This window comes from Anabrus simplex, chromosome 4, assembly GCF_040414725.1.
Source record: "Anabrus simplex isolate iqAnaSimp1 chromosome 4, ASM4041472v1, whole genome shotgun sequence".
In the NCBI taxonomy this organism is placed as follows: domain Eukaryota; kingdom Metazoa; phylum Arthropoda; class Insecta; order Orthoptera; family Tettigoniidae; genus Anabrus; species Anabrus simplex.
The window spans coordinates 240,311,324-240,327,724 of NC_090268.1; the positions used below are offsets into that span (position 1 = coordinate 240,311,324).

Consider the following 16,401-nt stretch of genomic DNA (forward strand, 5'->3'; position numbering starts at 1 on the left):
GTCTTTAGGTTTCCTGCTATCAATGCCACCTCATGAGCAAATTTAATATTCTAAATTAGTTTTCCATCAACTTTTACCTTCATATTTGAATTTTTTAAGGACCGAGTCAGTATAAGCTTGGCAAAAGTATTAAACAGACATGGAGAAAGCAAGCATTCTTGTCTCAAACCTTTACAGATCTTTGCACTATCTGTAACTGCATTCCAAGCCCGAGACAGATGTCTGATGTTAATATAGTAATTACCGCTACTTGTTGGAGACAGCCAGTCAGTTTGTTACTTTATCTTATCGAATGGTTTCTCGAAATGAACAAAACATATGTAGAGATTTCAAGCTACGCTTAGCATTCTTTCTCCTCGGCAACCTAACGAACCAATTACATCACGATTTGACATGTTCTTACGAAAGCCGAAGTGGGTGTCATCCAGATAATGCCCGATATAGAACTTCCACTCGGTAAGATCAGGATTTTAGATCCATGCTGGATAAGGCTAGTGGTCCGGTAATCACTGCAATCAGCTGGTACAGTTTTCTTTGGAATGTAAATTATAACTCATGTGTAAAACTCCTATGCCCATTTTCTTTCTTCAAAACGTGCTACTAATTAAATATTCTCGATATCGTTATTTATCATCTGGTATCTTCCAAGTATATCTACGTTTTGTGGTGTTGAAAACCTGGTATTAGTTATAACAAAATTATCTTGATTACAAAATTTGAGAAAATGTGTGTTTCTGTTACCAGGTGTATCCATACTCGCCGACAACAAGAATAATGGAAAGCAATAAATCCCCCGGAAACGAGGCCTGTCCTTGTAGCATGCCGTTCTAATACTTTTTGTACGGGAATGAGACTGCCCGGAAATTCTTGGCCGCATAGCGTAGCCATTTCCTGGGAATATGTGTTCCGGTATTGTACTGATATTAATAAGATAAACTGTAAAACCAAACTGGCATTTATGAGATAAATTTGGAATTCTCAAAAACACTACAGACTCTACAACACAAGCACTCATATAAATGTATTCTCTGAACCAACAATAAGAAGCTTCTTTGAACGTCGCAAAATGTCACGGGAGCGTATTTAAACATAGCACAAGTAACTCGGTTAAACTGTAAATCGTCTTCATCCAGAAATGCCTAACTCACTTTTCGCGCTGTGGCGCATCCATGATTTCCTCTCAGCACTCTGTTAATTTGTTGTTGTTGTTGTGGTTTAACGCCGCACTAACACTCGAAGGTTTACGGTGACGCTATTATAGGAAAGGAGAATGAAGCGACCGTGGCCTGACAACCCCCCAGCAAGTGTTGGTGTGAAAGTAGGAAAACACGAAAACTATATTTTGGGCTGCTGATGATGGGGTTAGAATGCACCATCTCCTGAGTGCAAGCTCACAGCTAAGCGACCTGAACCATGCAGCCAATTCGCTTGGTTTTGTTCAGTTTGTTCTTTACAGAAACTTCTACTCTGCTTCATTTCAGCAAACACCAAGTTTGAAACAATTGACTTTGTCCCGGTACTACAACCGAAATATAAAACAAATATGACCGAAATATGCACCAATAAACAATGAAAATGATCTATTTATGTATTCATTTAATAATATCAGTCTGTAGTTGTCAGAACTTGTGCCTATGTATACAATAAACTGAAATCAGGACAGGTGTTGGTTATTGATTTAAAGTTCATGTTTTCTTTTTATTCCTGAATGAAGTAAAGGTGACAGCAGCTAATGTATGTTTGTAGGAATGGAAGCCCTGGACACGGCTGTCAACTATTGGGAGGATGCTCTGGCTGCCTATACATCAGGTCACCCAGCTCCTGGAGATGGTCCTCTGGCTGTCACCAGCGCCGAAGAGGCGGAGTTCGTGCGCGACTTGCAGCGACTGCTGGACGCCGCCATCAAGCTGCAGTCTGAGAGCGAGGCCATGTTCCTAGACCAGGCATGTATCTTATAAAACAACAGAGATTCTTTTAGTGTGCATTCATATAAAAATGTGTACATTAAACAAATGATGTGCCGTAATAGATGTTACAACAAAAGATACCAAGTGAAAGCAATGGCCTTGTATTCATGGAAATTTGCATTGTATAAATTACACACTGTTACAATTACAGAAAAGTGCAAGTATTGTAAACAACAGTAGCATAATTATGCAAAATGTATGTAGAAATTAACTCATAACTGGCAATCTTGTGTTAGAATCCCTTTTTCTTTGTTTTTGTGGCATTGTCCTCCTTGACAAGTGCTTTTCTCGGAAAATCTTCTGTATGTGGCAAACCAGTAAGATCTCGATACTTTAGCTTCACAGTGACAATTATCCTCTTATCTAAATTGAAACGGTCGCCTAAGAAATTTTTGATGCCTTTCTTCACCTCCAAGAATGTGGCGGTTAAGTCCCTGTTGCCAGTAACATAGAGATGGTGTCACTTCGTTATGGTCGTGCTGATCCGAAGCTGCAACCAGATCCGAAAGTCAGATAAACGCTGTTCAGCTGTTTCAAACCACATGGGAGTACAGTGATGATTTCTACGAGTGTTGATGCCCAACCTCCCAAGATGGGATCAGTTAATCTAGGCATGTCGACGATATTGACAAAATGTGACCGAAGTGATTTCTGATATCTAGTAAAGACGGACAGTATATCCACTGGGAATATCAAGAATATCAAGTCATCCTCCGCACCGAGAAATTTCGGGTGACCATAGCAAGAGCTATCAGAGCGGCTTTTTTGTGAAGTACGGAACTAAAGCCTGCCAAGACCGTAGCACATCCTCCACCATTGCATAAGTTACGTAAATGCAATTCAACGAACCTCGAACATTTCAGGAAGAGTGACTAAATCAACATTATTCTCCTTAGCTATCATGCGAAGTTCCCTGGGTATGAGTCTTGACACGTGGAACAAACCCCTGAAAAATGAAGACAGGTCCTGAAGCATGATATTCCATTCTGGAACTGTATTGCAGAAACTTCTACATACTAGATTTGATTTGTATACGCAGCACCATGTCTTCAGAAGGGGTGTGGAGGCATTCTGCCTTGGATATTTGTCCGACTGCTGGACCTAATTCTTCCAGGAGGGACCGCAGTCCTACCTTTCCACCTGTATTTAAGGACGCCTCATCTGGGATAACATATTCTGTAAAATGAAATTGGTTGTCTTCTCTTCACTCCGTCATTCAATGCGGGCAACACCCCTTCGCTCCCCGCATGGAAGGCTCCTGGGCCCCTAAGAATATCTCTTCCTCTTCATCGGCTGTATCAGCTGTTTTTACCATCGTATACATGTTATCAATCTGACATTTATCAACGGCGCCGTCGCTCCATAATGATATTGCTAGTGTTATTGCAAAATTATTCCCCTCGAGTGCTCGCCTGAAGCTCTCAACGAACGTTGCAGCAGTTCTCGGACTCATGTGCTGATAATACGTCAGTGCACTCGTAAGGCGTAAATGCGCCATTGAACGAAAAAGCATGAGCAGTAATGTTTGTAACGATGCATGCGTGTTTGCACTCAAGAGTGAGCTTCTTTGCATCGCAATAAACATCAGTCATCAAGAATCCTATTTTATTTACGAGCTGCTTGGGAACTTTGATGATAGCCTTGCCTATCGAACTGGACTGCAGTGCTTCACGTTGAGGAAGGGAAGACAGCCAATAAGCTTTCAAAGCATCCACACGAACTTTGCTCCCAAAACGTTCAGATATAATGACATTGTGACACGATTCATTTCTGTTCGGTAATGGTAGAAATTTGATTGCTGTGTATAAATACTTTAACTACAGTATTTCCGAGGAATTAAAGCGTGGGGTACACCTGACTGCTGAGATATACACCATTCAGGCAGCTGACAAGAAGAAGATAGAAGTGTTTAAAATATGAGTCTACCGTCGAGTTCGACGGAACATCGGACCAACAATTCGTTTCAGTTCGAATTGTAGGCTTAGATGGGATTTCTTAACTATTTGTAAAACGGGATTCTTTCTGTAATGTTGCATCGGGTTCCGTCGACAGTTTGAAGCACTTGGTAAGGAAAGAGTTTATTAAAAAAACCTGGGACCTCCGCCCTCGCCGATTGACACGACCTGTAGGAATAAAAATAAGCGGCATTGAAATTCAACGAGGGAGAAAAATGGCTGACAAGCAGAGATTATTGTAAAATATCGGGCAAATATAATCCCGTCTACTAACCGACGCATGCATAAATGCTGTTCACTTGATCAGCAAGAATTCTTGCTGTCGACGTTGAACACACGCAGTTGAAGCGCGTTAGTCTGCTGTGGCCAATGGAACGTATGGACTCGTGTCATAGTACAATGGGGCAACGCATAAACGTTTTGTTACAAATTGCGGAAAATGGCGGCAAAGACGCATGCGATGTTGGTGAAATTGTACGCAACAGAAGCCGTAAGTAGAAAATGTGTTTACGACTGGTTCAAACGCTTTCGGGTTGGACAGAAAACTGTTGATGATGCACCGCGTCCGGGTCGATCGTCAACAAGCAAAAGTGCGGAAAATATCGAGCAAGTGTGACAGATGCGGACACAGAATCGGTGACTGTCTCTGAGAAGGATATTAGAGGAATTAGTGATTAACAAGGACAGTGTGAACACCATCATTCACAGCAATGTGCCGCGCACATTGACTGATGAGCAGAAGACAACAAGGATGGAAATTTCTGGAGTTTTCATTGACACGTGTGACCAAGATCCATCTTTTCTGAAAACCATCATCACAAGCAATGAGAGCTGGTGCTACCAGTTCGATCCGGAGACCAAGCAACAATCAATGGCATGGTGTTCACCGCCTTCCCAACGTCCCGAAAAGAGCCGCTTCTAAACGTTGAGGATCAAGACACTGTTGATCGCTTTTTTCGGAGAGTCAAGCTATCAACTTCACTTTCTAGGAGAATATTTTTGGAACGGTTGCTACTACGCATTCAGCATATTCGGCCAGAGTCGTACAGGATTGGAAAGTGGAGTTTCTTCCATGGCAACGCCCACCCACACCCTGCGATCTCTGTGCGCAACTTCTTGGTTAAGGGGCGTGTAACTGTTCTCGAACATCCTCCGTACTACCCAGATTTGGCGACTGCAGATTTATTTTTATTTCCCCACCTCGAGGGAATCCTGAAAGGCACATAATTGATTGATTGATTGATTGATTGATTGATTGATTGATTGATTGATTGATTGATTGATTGAATGAATGATGAATGAATGAATGAATGAATGAATGATGAATGAATGAATGAATACAATACTCTTCTCTCCCAGTCACGGATGACCGCCAACTGGGAAGCAATTATTCATTTATTATTTTATTGTAATCATAATGTAATATATGTAGTTAGGTTGTTTTACAATATACAATATTTAAAAATGTTTCAGCATTGTTACAACCATCGCCTTCTGAGACATTTCCTAGACCTTAACCATGTTATAAAGTCCAGGATATCTCCTCTTGTATATCCCTACTACATGTGAATGGACGAAGACAGTGAACAGAACCCCTCTTCCCACCAGTCACAGATGACCACCAACCGGTGGAGGGAACATCCGCCCCCAGAAATCATTGCAATCATATGCAATTAGTTTTTTAGTAATAAAAAATGCCAAACTTGTTCCAACTTTAAAAAAAACAGCCCCAACACATGATTACACTATCATTTACTGCTACAGGACATTATATAAACTTAGCATTTGAGGTTCTGCCTAGACTTTAACAACGTCATAGAGTCTAGGATACCTCAACATACATGTTCTTACTAACTACATGAATTTTCTCTGTTTTCATCCGCTTTTAATTTCTTTTCTACCGAGCTCGATAGCTGCAGTCGCTTAAGTGCGGCCAGTATCCAGTATTCGGGTGATAGAAGGTTCGAACCCCACTGTCGGCAGCCCTGAAGATGGTTTTCCGTGGTTTCCCATTTTCACACCAGGCAAATGCTTGGGCTGTACCTTAATTAAGGCCACGGCCGCTTCCTTCCCACTCCTAGCCCTTCCCTGTCCCATCGTCGCCATAAGACCTATCTGTGTCGGTGCGACGTAAAGCAAATAGCAAAAAAAAAAAAAAAAAAAAATCTTTTCTCACATTCCTCTTATAATGTCACATAGTTTTGCTGTTTTCTCTGGTGCTTTCCATTCTCTGTTTAGTATCTTAGCAGTAGTGTAAAGCTGAGGTTCATTTTCGGTTTTACCTGTCTCTTTCCTATCTATATATTTGTCTGTTATCTTTCCTGTTTCCTTACAGTCCTTTAGTAGGTGAGTCACTTCTATGTCTTTATTGCATAAAATGCATCGATTTTCCTCATTTTTTATCCTAGAGCTTTATTCTTATGTATTCCCATCAGCCACCAAATTATCTGTCTCATTTCACGTTTTGTTAACATTTCAGTCCTTACTCTCATATTTTCACTTATTTTACAAAATTCAACCACTGTTCTCTTGATATTATATTCTGTCCTTATTGTTTGTCTTTAAATGTCTTCCACTCTTTGAATAACCGTTTTACACGATCCCATATCATCTCTTGATAAATTTCTTTCCCAATAGTACCCCATTCCTTTGTCATCCAGTAGTTTCTTCATTCCATCCACCCACTAACCCTCATTTTGATGTTTCATTTGGTGCTGGTATGCTATAATTATAAATTCACTCCCGGCCCTCGTCTTTAGCCTCAACCAATATTTAATTATTCGTTTAACAATATCCGCCCGTATACTCATCTCTTCACACACCTTTTTCACTCAATTATTTGCAGCACAGCTTGGCAGTCTCATTATTTTGGGAAAATTACAATGACATCATCTACTTCTGCTCCATACAATAACTTCTTTTTAACTACTGAATTAAATGCGCTTTTCTGAACTTCATATTCGATGTTCGGCATCTCGTTGTCCAATATTTTTATACTAGCCAGAGCACTTACTCCCTTAATTTTTGCTCTTTTTGTCTGTTCTGTCCATATACCATTGCTGCTTACGAACGTGCCTAGGTATATAACAATTTCTAATTTTGTCTTATCCATCCACCACTGTTCACTTTTTTAGAGTTTGTCACTCGTTTTACACACCATAACTCTGGTTTTCTGTGGACTGAGTTTTAGATTCCACTCTTTACAGTAATTTACTAATCCCGTTAATACTAGTTTGCATTTTGACAAGGGTTAATGTGAGCAGCAGGATATCGTCTACGAAGATCAAACCCGGAATATCTTGGTTCCCGAGACATGGTCCTTTCTCAAAGCCTTCGGAATGGAAAATATCATTAGTAAAAACAATACTGGTGATAATTTGCAACCTTGTTTGAGACCCACTTTTGACAACATCTCCCCCACTACTCCCCCATCTTCCACTTTGATAGAATATTTAATTCCTCATATGTATTTTCAGTATTATTGCTCTTATTATCTACCTTGATATTCCGAACTGACTAATTTTATAGACGACAGCCCGTCTACTCACCGAGTCAAAAGCTTTCTCTAAATCGATTCCCGTGATCTACAAAATTGCCTCTTTTCTTCTTCGTATATTTATCCATTGTTTTAAAACCAGTATGTTATCACTTAGCCTCATTCCCTTCGTAAATCCTGATTGGAGTCTCGACAGGACCGAGCACCCCTCTGCCCATTTCATTAGTATTTTTGTCAATATCTCTGTATAAATCTTACTTAGTGAATTTAATAACGTTATCCCTCTACAGTTACATGGATTTGATCTTTCACCACGTTTTTAATATACCAGGTGGCCCGCGAGTGCCGTACATTCTACTTTTAAATGGCCCGCATGCAGAAATGATGAATGGGATATCTACTAACTGATTTTCACAGGGGCACTACTGCCAGCAGGCAGGTTACTTCGGAATATGAAGAGATAACAACCGGACGATCGCTCTTGGCATGTTCCTCAGCGCTACCCGTCTAATGCAACCCCTTGCATTAGTAAACCTCGTTTTCGATCGCATTACTAGGCTGGTGTATGGTACAGCAGCACTAAAACTGATATCTGCATATCGGCCAATGGATAGTGTGTTCAGCAACGACGAATACACAGACATCATTTTAATATATGGAGAATCTGGTCGGAGTGCAGCTCGTAGACGGTATGCACAAGAGTTTCCATACAGGCGTCTACCTTCTACACACGTATTTCGCTGAATAGACTAATATTAGTTTTTGTTTCATACAAACAGCTCTTTTACAGAGTGGAATGTCTGCACGTGTTTATCTTAACAAGTTATTTAAATTTTATTTTCTGCATCTTTGGCGTATTTACAAATGTACCGTGTTATGGAACTTGTGGAGTAAAATTACTATTTGTTTCAGAACAACCGAAAAAACAATACGTTGTAGCGCTCCTTCGAAAACACGTGATTAGGCATCCCGTGCATCACTATTGCATGTGTGACATTTTTAAGTAGGAAGTACGGCGTTCGCGGGCCGCCTGATATAGGGCAAATGACTCCTCCTGCCATGATTATGGTACTCCCACTCCTTCAAATATCTTATTGAATATTTTTACTATGGTCTTGAGGATAAAATTGGTTTTACTTCTTTCCAAAGTTCATCGTTGATGCCTGAAATTGCTCCAGCTTTACCTTTTCGCCCTTTCTCTATTCAATCTTATCTTCTTTTTCTACCGCTTTTTCCACACTAGTGAGGGTCGCGGGTGCGAACTGTGACGCACCTTTCCTGACGCCAACCCGATATGGAGGTATAGTGTATTTAAAAATAATAATACAGTGAGTGCGCTAGTAACAACAGCCTAACAACACAGAGATGTATACTCTCTGGAGAGAACAGCTGTTCTTCTCATTGGAACATTCTTTGTAGTGAATAGTTACGCAATGCTGTGACAAATGCATTTTCCTAATAAAGTAATGTTAAGTACTGGATAAGTATATTTAGTAGCGTGTTCAGAACATAACAGTTGGCGACGAGGTGAAAGTATAAATAAGTATTGCTAATATCCTGCACAGTACTATCAATCGATCACCGAAAATATTTACCGCTGTTTTGACACAATTAGGTTACACTCAGAAGAATGGATTCAGAACAATTTGCTAAACTATTAGATGCTTTCAACCGACAACAACAAACCCTGCTTACTCAGTTTATAACAACATTCCAAAGAGAATCAGGAAGAGAAATCTCGCATTCAGGTAACTGTTCAAGCATACAACCATTTGAAAATTTTGATTCTCGGAAGGAAAAATTTGCATGCTATATGGAGAGGTTTGAGAATTACGTAGCAATGAAAAATATCACAGATGATGAAAAGAAAGCACAGCTACTATGCGTCTCTATAGGTTCTGTGCATTACAATAGTCTATCTGCATTTCTAGGCCCAGAAAAATCGATCAGAACTCAGTCATTTACAGATCTGGTTAAACTGTTCAGCCAAATGCTTGTTCCCAAGAAAAGTGCCATTATTTCTCAGCATTATTTTTTAAATGTCTATCAGAAAGAGGGACAGTCTATCGCCGATTTTGTCGCAACTCTTCAACGTAATTTAGCTGAGTGCGAATTCACAGTCAAATGCCAATGTCAACGTACAGTTTCAATTTCGGATGTATTTCTAAGAGCCCAGTTCATAAGAGGTTTACGAGACAATTGGTTACGCGAACAGCTACTTCAATCTAATATAACCACTTTTGATGAAATCCTAGCTAAGGCAACATTATTGGAAACGTCTAGAATAGAAAGTAGGGAATTTACCAGACAAGCCTTTTCATCGGCATCTGATTTCGACAACAGCGATACATATAAGGTTTCTGCTGGCTCAGATCACCGATCTCGACGGGATCACAGTTTTCGTTATCGTTCACCGAACCCCAGTTATAGCAAGAGTAACCATTCGTTGAGCCTTGACCATTCATGCAACACACGTTCACCGAATCAAAGTATCCGATATGGACAACGTTCTCTCTCTAGTAGAAGAATCAGACCTGATTTCAGAAGATTAGGAATTGATAACCTCTGTTTCCGATGTGCTAAGCCGAATCATCGTGTGTCAGAATGCCGAGTTAGTAGGTATGATATTACATGTGATTCTTGTGGAAGAGAAGGTCATCTCGCCAAGGTGTGTATCACCAGCCTAATGCGAAATTCAAAATCAAAAGCAGATAGTTCCAGCTCAACTAAGTCAATTTCAGTTATCCCATGTGATGCCCAGGATCATTCATACGGTGTGAGTAAAGCAGAACCTACTTTCTCTCCGTCACATGTAGAATTATTTGAAGTTACTCCCGACTCTGAAAAATATATGGTTACCGTATCACTAAACAATAAGACACAGTGTTTTGAAGTAGACTCTGGTGCATGTTTTACTTTGCTTCCTGAAGATGCATTTAATGAATTGGATCTAGGTTTACCCTTACAACGATCTGTAATTGCCTTTCGTTCATATTCAGGCAATATTATCACACCTATGGGAAAGGTTACAGTCTCAGCTGTATATAAAGACAAGGAAATCCAAGATGATATATATATTGTCCCTAAGGGCTACTCGGCATTACTTGGAAGATTGTGGATTAGGAGACTTGGTATTGAATTAAAGGAAATAGATGCTAGCAAGGAAACTGTCATATCCAGTTAACGCTATTTTTTCAGTTGATGACATAATTAATGAATTTCCTGATGTTTTTGAAGAGAGAATTGGACGTGTTCCAAAATTTGAAGTAAAGTTACAGTTACGTGAAGGAGCTAAACCAGTATTTACACGAGAACGGGATGTTCCCTATGCACTTCGTGAACGAGTTGAAAGGGAGCTGGACTCACTAGAAGCAGCTGGTGTCATATCTCCTGTATCATCAAGTGATTGGGGGTCACCGTTGGTCGTCATTCCCAAGCCAGATGGAGGAGTTAGATTATGTGTTGATTACAAATGTGGTGTAAATGAGAAACTTGTTGCTGCAAATTACCCCATAAGGCGAATTGATAATGTGTTGAACAGCCTACGTGATTCCAAATATTTTTGTAAACTGGACTTGTTCAAAGCATTTCTACACTTGGTAGTTGATGATGAAAGTGCTACAATCCAGACTATATCTACACATCGTGGAACATATAGAATGAATCGTCTAAGTTTCGGAATTAAAACAGCGCCATCCGAATTTAACCGAATCATTTCACAAATCCTCAGGGGACTTCCAAAAACAGAAGCCTATTTTGACGACTTAATCGTACATGGATCAACTCTGGAGGAGTGCACACACAATTTGCGGTTATGTCTGAAGAGATTATCTGATTTTGATCTGCATATCAACCGAGCTAAGTGTTCTTTCTTTGAAGAGAGAATTGAATATTTGGGCCATGTTATCCAGCATAATACCATTAGTAAGTCCCCAGAAAAAGTTAGAGCTGTTAATGACATGCCTCATCCTACAAGCGTTGATGAACTACGCAGATTTTTGGGACTTATCACCTACTACTCCAGGTTTATACCAGATTTCTCCACCATGTCATATCCATTACGGCTCCTGCTCCGCAAAGGCCAATGTTACATATGGACTTCGGAATGTGAAACCGCATTCCTCAAGTTAAAAGCAGAGTTGTGTAGCGATAGGGTCTTAACGCCCTATGATCCAAAATTACCAATAGTTCTGACGTCAGATGCAAGTCCAACAGGTGTTGCCGCTGTCCTTAGCCATCTAATTGATGGAGAAGAAAGGCCGATTGCGTATGCATCACGATCACTGACTGTATCAGAACAGAACTATAGCCAACTAGACAGGGAGGCTTTGGCAATAATGTTTGCTGTCAACCACTTTTACGCCTATGTTTTTGGCAGGCACTTTACACTAGTGACAGACAATGAACCGCTAACTCGTATTTTTCAGCAAAACAAAGCTCTACCACAGATGACATCTGCTCGTCTACTACGATATGCTTCGTTCTTGTCGGGATTCGATTACACAGTTCAATTTAAGAAGGGTGCAGAGAACCAAAATGTTGACTGTTTATCGCGGGCTTCCCTACAGCAAGTCCATTCTTCAACAGATATCTCCATTGGGGATGAAGTTAACCAGTTATTTACGCACCTAATTTTTCAAATTTCAAGCGAACGAATCACATTTCGCACCATCCAGGACGAAACACGTAAAGATCATGAACTGAGTAAACTTGTTTTTGATTTACAGAATGAACGGATGGTTTCAGAATATACTCTGAATGATGGTGTGCTGTTTAGACAAGATAGAGTTGTTATCCCTTCCAGACTAAGAGATCAGGTTTTAAATGAACTTCACGAAACTCATTTGGGCATCATGAAGATGAAACAGCTGGCCCGTCGCTACGTCTATTGGCCTGGAATTGATCGAGACATTGAACGCCTAGTAAAAGGATGTCAAACATGTGCATTGACAAGAGCAAATCCACCAAAATCACCAGTGCATCCATGGGACGAACCAAAAGAGAACTGGGAAAGAGTGCATATTGATTATGCAGGACCTTTTGAGAACTGCAACTTTCTGATTTGTGTGGACGCCAAATCGAAATGGGCAGAAGTGCAAATTTTACGAGATTCGCCAACAAGTACCTCCACAATCATATTGCTAAACCGTATATTTGCTTCTCATGGATTTCCAGCAAGCATTGTCTCAGATAATGCAGCCATTTTTCAAAGCAATGAATTTCGCACCTATTGTTCAACAAATGGAATTTTTCAAAAATGCATTGCACCTGGTCACCCAGCCACTAACGGCTTAGCAGAACGACATGTTCAAATATTGAAGAATCGTCTCCGTACTGCCTCTGATGATAATGTCCCAATATACGAGAAAATACAAAAGATTCTGTTTCGATACCGTGCTACACCCCTTGCATGTGGAAAGTCACCAGCAGAGCTATACCTGAACCGAAAAATGAGGATTCGCCTTGATGCTTTCTTCCCTACCCGACCTCAACCTTCATTATCGGTAGCCAAACCAGGACGATCGTTTCATGCGGGGGAGAGAGTCCAGGTGCGCTTCTTTTGCAATAACAAGTACACTTGGAAATTTGGAAAGGTTGTAAGGAAGTATGGTCAGCGACACTACCTAGTTATTTTGGACGAATCAGGAAGGACACTGAAACGCCACATTGACCAAATGCGTGGGACACTCATTCAACCTAAATCAGTTACATTTGAACCAGCCCAGTCATACGACGTACCTAGAGCTCCAGAATGCCATGTCTCGGTTAATTCTGATTTAACAGTATCACCACGCCAAGATCCAGCTGTTCCAGTAGAAAATCCATCAACCCCAGATACGACAGAGACACTACGACAGAATACCGATGTTCCAACAAATTTACGTGTCCGTAGATCATCAAGACATACTCGACTGCCTGTGCGATTCCGTGATTTTGTTTTGTGAACCAACACAGCTCAACTGTTCTGTGAGAAGTGAAGTACCTTTTTCAAAATTCAATAGATTATCTGGTTTTCCCTTTTTTTAATTCGTCTATATTCCTTACTTGATAAGTTCACAGCTTCAAAGTGTTTATTTAAAATTCAGTCTATAACACATTTCTAAGTGGGGGAGACTATAGTGTATTTAAAAATAATAATACAGTGAGTGCGCTAGTAACAACAGCCTAACAACACAGAGATGTATACTCTTTGGAGAGAACAGCTGTTCTTCTCATTGGAACATTCTTTGTAGTGAATAGTTACGCAATGCTGTGACAAATGCATTTTCCTAATAAAGTAATGTTAAGTACTGGATAAGTATATTTAGTAGCGTGTTCAGAACATAACAGGAGGGATGACTCTATTAAATCTTGTACTTTACTAATTGAAATTTCCTGGTCTAAGGTAGGCAGGAGAAAGGCACATAATTATTGTGTTGACTTACTGGACATCTAAAGACGTGTGACATCAGTGCTTCGATCGATTCCAAAAGGCGCCTTCGCTACCAATTTCCAGCAGCTGTGTATATGTTGCCAAAAATGTATTGTGGCTAATGGAGAGTACTTCGAAGGCGACTAATGGTATTTCTTATTATTGTTTATAATATTCTTTAACAAACTGCTTTTATTTACTATAGCATGTGTTCTCTTCCTTTACAGCGGTCCGTACTCTTCCGTACTGACAGCTCGACACGCCTTCATGGAGACACTGCAACTGCCGTGACATCCACCAACGATTCCTTTGTATCTGCTCAGGATGAGGTGAGTGCATTTTGTTCTCCTAGAAATTCCTTACACGACTGTGACTTCAAATTTGTCGGTATATTCAGTAAACTGTGTTATCTGCGTGAGTAAAAGCTGGGTGGACTCAGGATAGTTTATTCGTACGTTAGAAGTAATAGAATTGAAAGCAGCGAGAATGCTGACTGGTACAAGCAGGTGGGAATAATAGCAGGAAGGTCAGTTGTTGAAGGTGCTCTGCCTTTTCATAGTGATAAAGTAGTTATTACTTAGCATAACAGAGAAAAATTGGAATGTGAGTGATCCAGTTAGTGGAATAAATAACAATGTGTTTGGTGTGTGTTGGAAGTCATCAAGATTGGTAATGTTTTCTGTTGAGTAGTGCTGATGGTGTTCGGTAGATTATGTACCAAATATAAGTTACGTAGATTACGTTTACTATATTTCATCTTCGAGTTGGGAGAAATAGGATAAAATATTTACAGCAGTAGCGTAGTCAGGATCAGCCGAGGTGGGTTACAAAATGTTGGCAGAACACAATGAAGGTGAATGCATGACTTGTCATTAGAAGGACACTGATACAAGTGATTTACTGATCTGTTGGTTGTACAATTATGTTTCTGAATGCTTATTTAGTTTATTGTCAGTTCCTGTTTATTTTATTTTTGTAAAAATTCCATGCGGGGGGTGGGGAGGTTCTAATCCCCAGTACCCCTCCCCGCCTGGCTACGCCCCTGATCTACAGTATAGTTTTGTTGGTAGGATAATTATAAAGACATGTTATTATACGATATCGCACCTTCCGCAGTTTCTACATTTACATTCGCATAGGTACTAGACACGATATTTTGAATAGCACTTTCAGAGCCATTGCACCTTTCACGTAGGAAACAATGGTCTTTAAATGAACAATACGATACCTGTAGCAATGAAAATGTAGTTAAAGAAAATAAGACTTCAAGTGAATATACGGTATTTCACTGACAAGATAGTTAACGGTTTTAAAGAGAAAAGATACATCTACCCTCTACATTATTAAACTACAGATGGTTATACTTCTCTGAAAACAAATCATGAAGTTACTCGGAAGTACAAGCATCAATCCAAGATAGTTTAACAATGTAGCGGCTAGATGTTTCGTCACTCTTTACATTTCTTTATTTTCGTCTTCTGTCCTCAGAAATATGCAACAACGTTTTTTTTTTTTTTTTTTTTTTTGTTTTTTTTTTTTTTTTTTTTTTTTTTTTGCTGGCGTCGACAGATACATTCGATGGGTTGTTGTGAAAACGATCTTACTGCAACTAAGCTCACGCTTCTCTGGGTACATTAAAATCCAGGGCCATTGCTTGGACTACAATAAGTTCAGAATTTAAAGTACGGAATTTATTCACATAAGGTTCACCTTCCAATTGTGCTGGTTACAGTGAAATTGTCTCCATAGATACTCCTTGTGGAACGGCGACCCAGCCAGGGAACACGATCCGTTGTAAGCTGGTCGTCGTTGATTCTAGAAGGTCTTGGCTCGAGGTAATCACTCACCGATTATGTTACGCGAGTGTCCACATTTAACAGTCCGAGTAATGGAATGGTTTCGCGTAAATCACAGCATTTCATAATCGTGACGTAATATTTAATAATTGATTATGCTCTGACTTATAATAAAAATGTTAGTTTAGAAAAATAGCATGTACTTCTGTGAAAAGATTGTGGTTGTTTGCTCACACACAAAGGAAAAATCAAGTTTGAATCCCTACACTAGCGTGGTGTCTTCCCACGAAACTGGAAATTAACACTGTTTCTTTACACTAATAAATACACAGTTTATTCTCAATCACATCAGAAAATATAGCGTCAGATGGAATTAATTCACTTTGAAATGATTCCTGAATGTTCTAGAATGAAATTAAATGTCTGCAGCGAACGACCAAAAGAACTTGTGAGATGACGTGTCAATTAGCACATCACAGTTCAAAATGGAAATATCACTCGTAATTACTGTATTCTACACGAATGTCTAAATCGATTTAAGTCTGCATTCGTGTCATGGAAAGTCTATATTCGCAAAGTACAATTCACACGAAGCACTTAATAATAATAGTCTAATAATAATAATATTAATATCTCCTGTCAGCAGAGTTCAGTTCACTAAAATACGTCACGTATAATTACTGCATCCTTTACAATGTCTGAAGTGAACTACTAGAACACTTGCAATACGTAAAGTCCATTACAAAGTACCTGGATATTCTATCACTCAAGTCGT

General features: G+C 39.8%; 1 protein-coding gene across 1 annotated transcript in view; it reads left to right on the forward strand.

Annotated features, from left to right (window-relative positions):
• Window positions 1–1,746: 1,746 nt before the first annotated feature.
• Window positions 1,747–16,401, forward strand: part of Miga (mitoguardin) — a 91,380-nt gene continuing 76,725 nt past the window's right edge. The window contains exons 1-2 of the mRNA XM_067146420.2: window positions 1,747–1,943; window positions 14,058–14,159. Coding sequence (XP_067002521.1) covers window positions 1,749–1,943; window positions 14,058–14,159 — 297 coding nt within the window. The 5' untranslated portion in view covers window positions 1,747–1,748. The remainder of the gene's footprint in view (window positions 1,944–14,057; window positions 14,160–16,401) is intronic.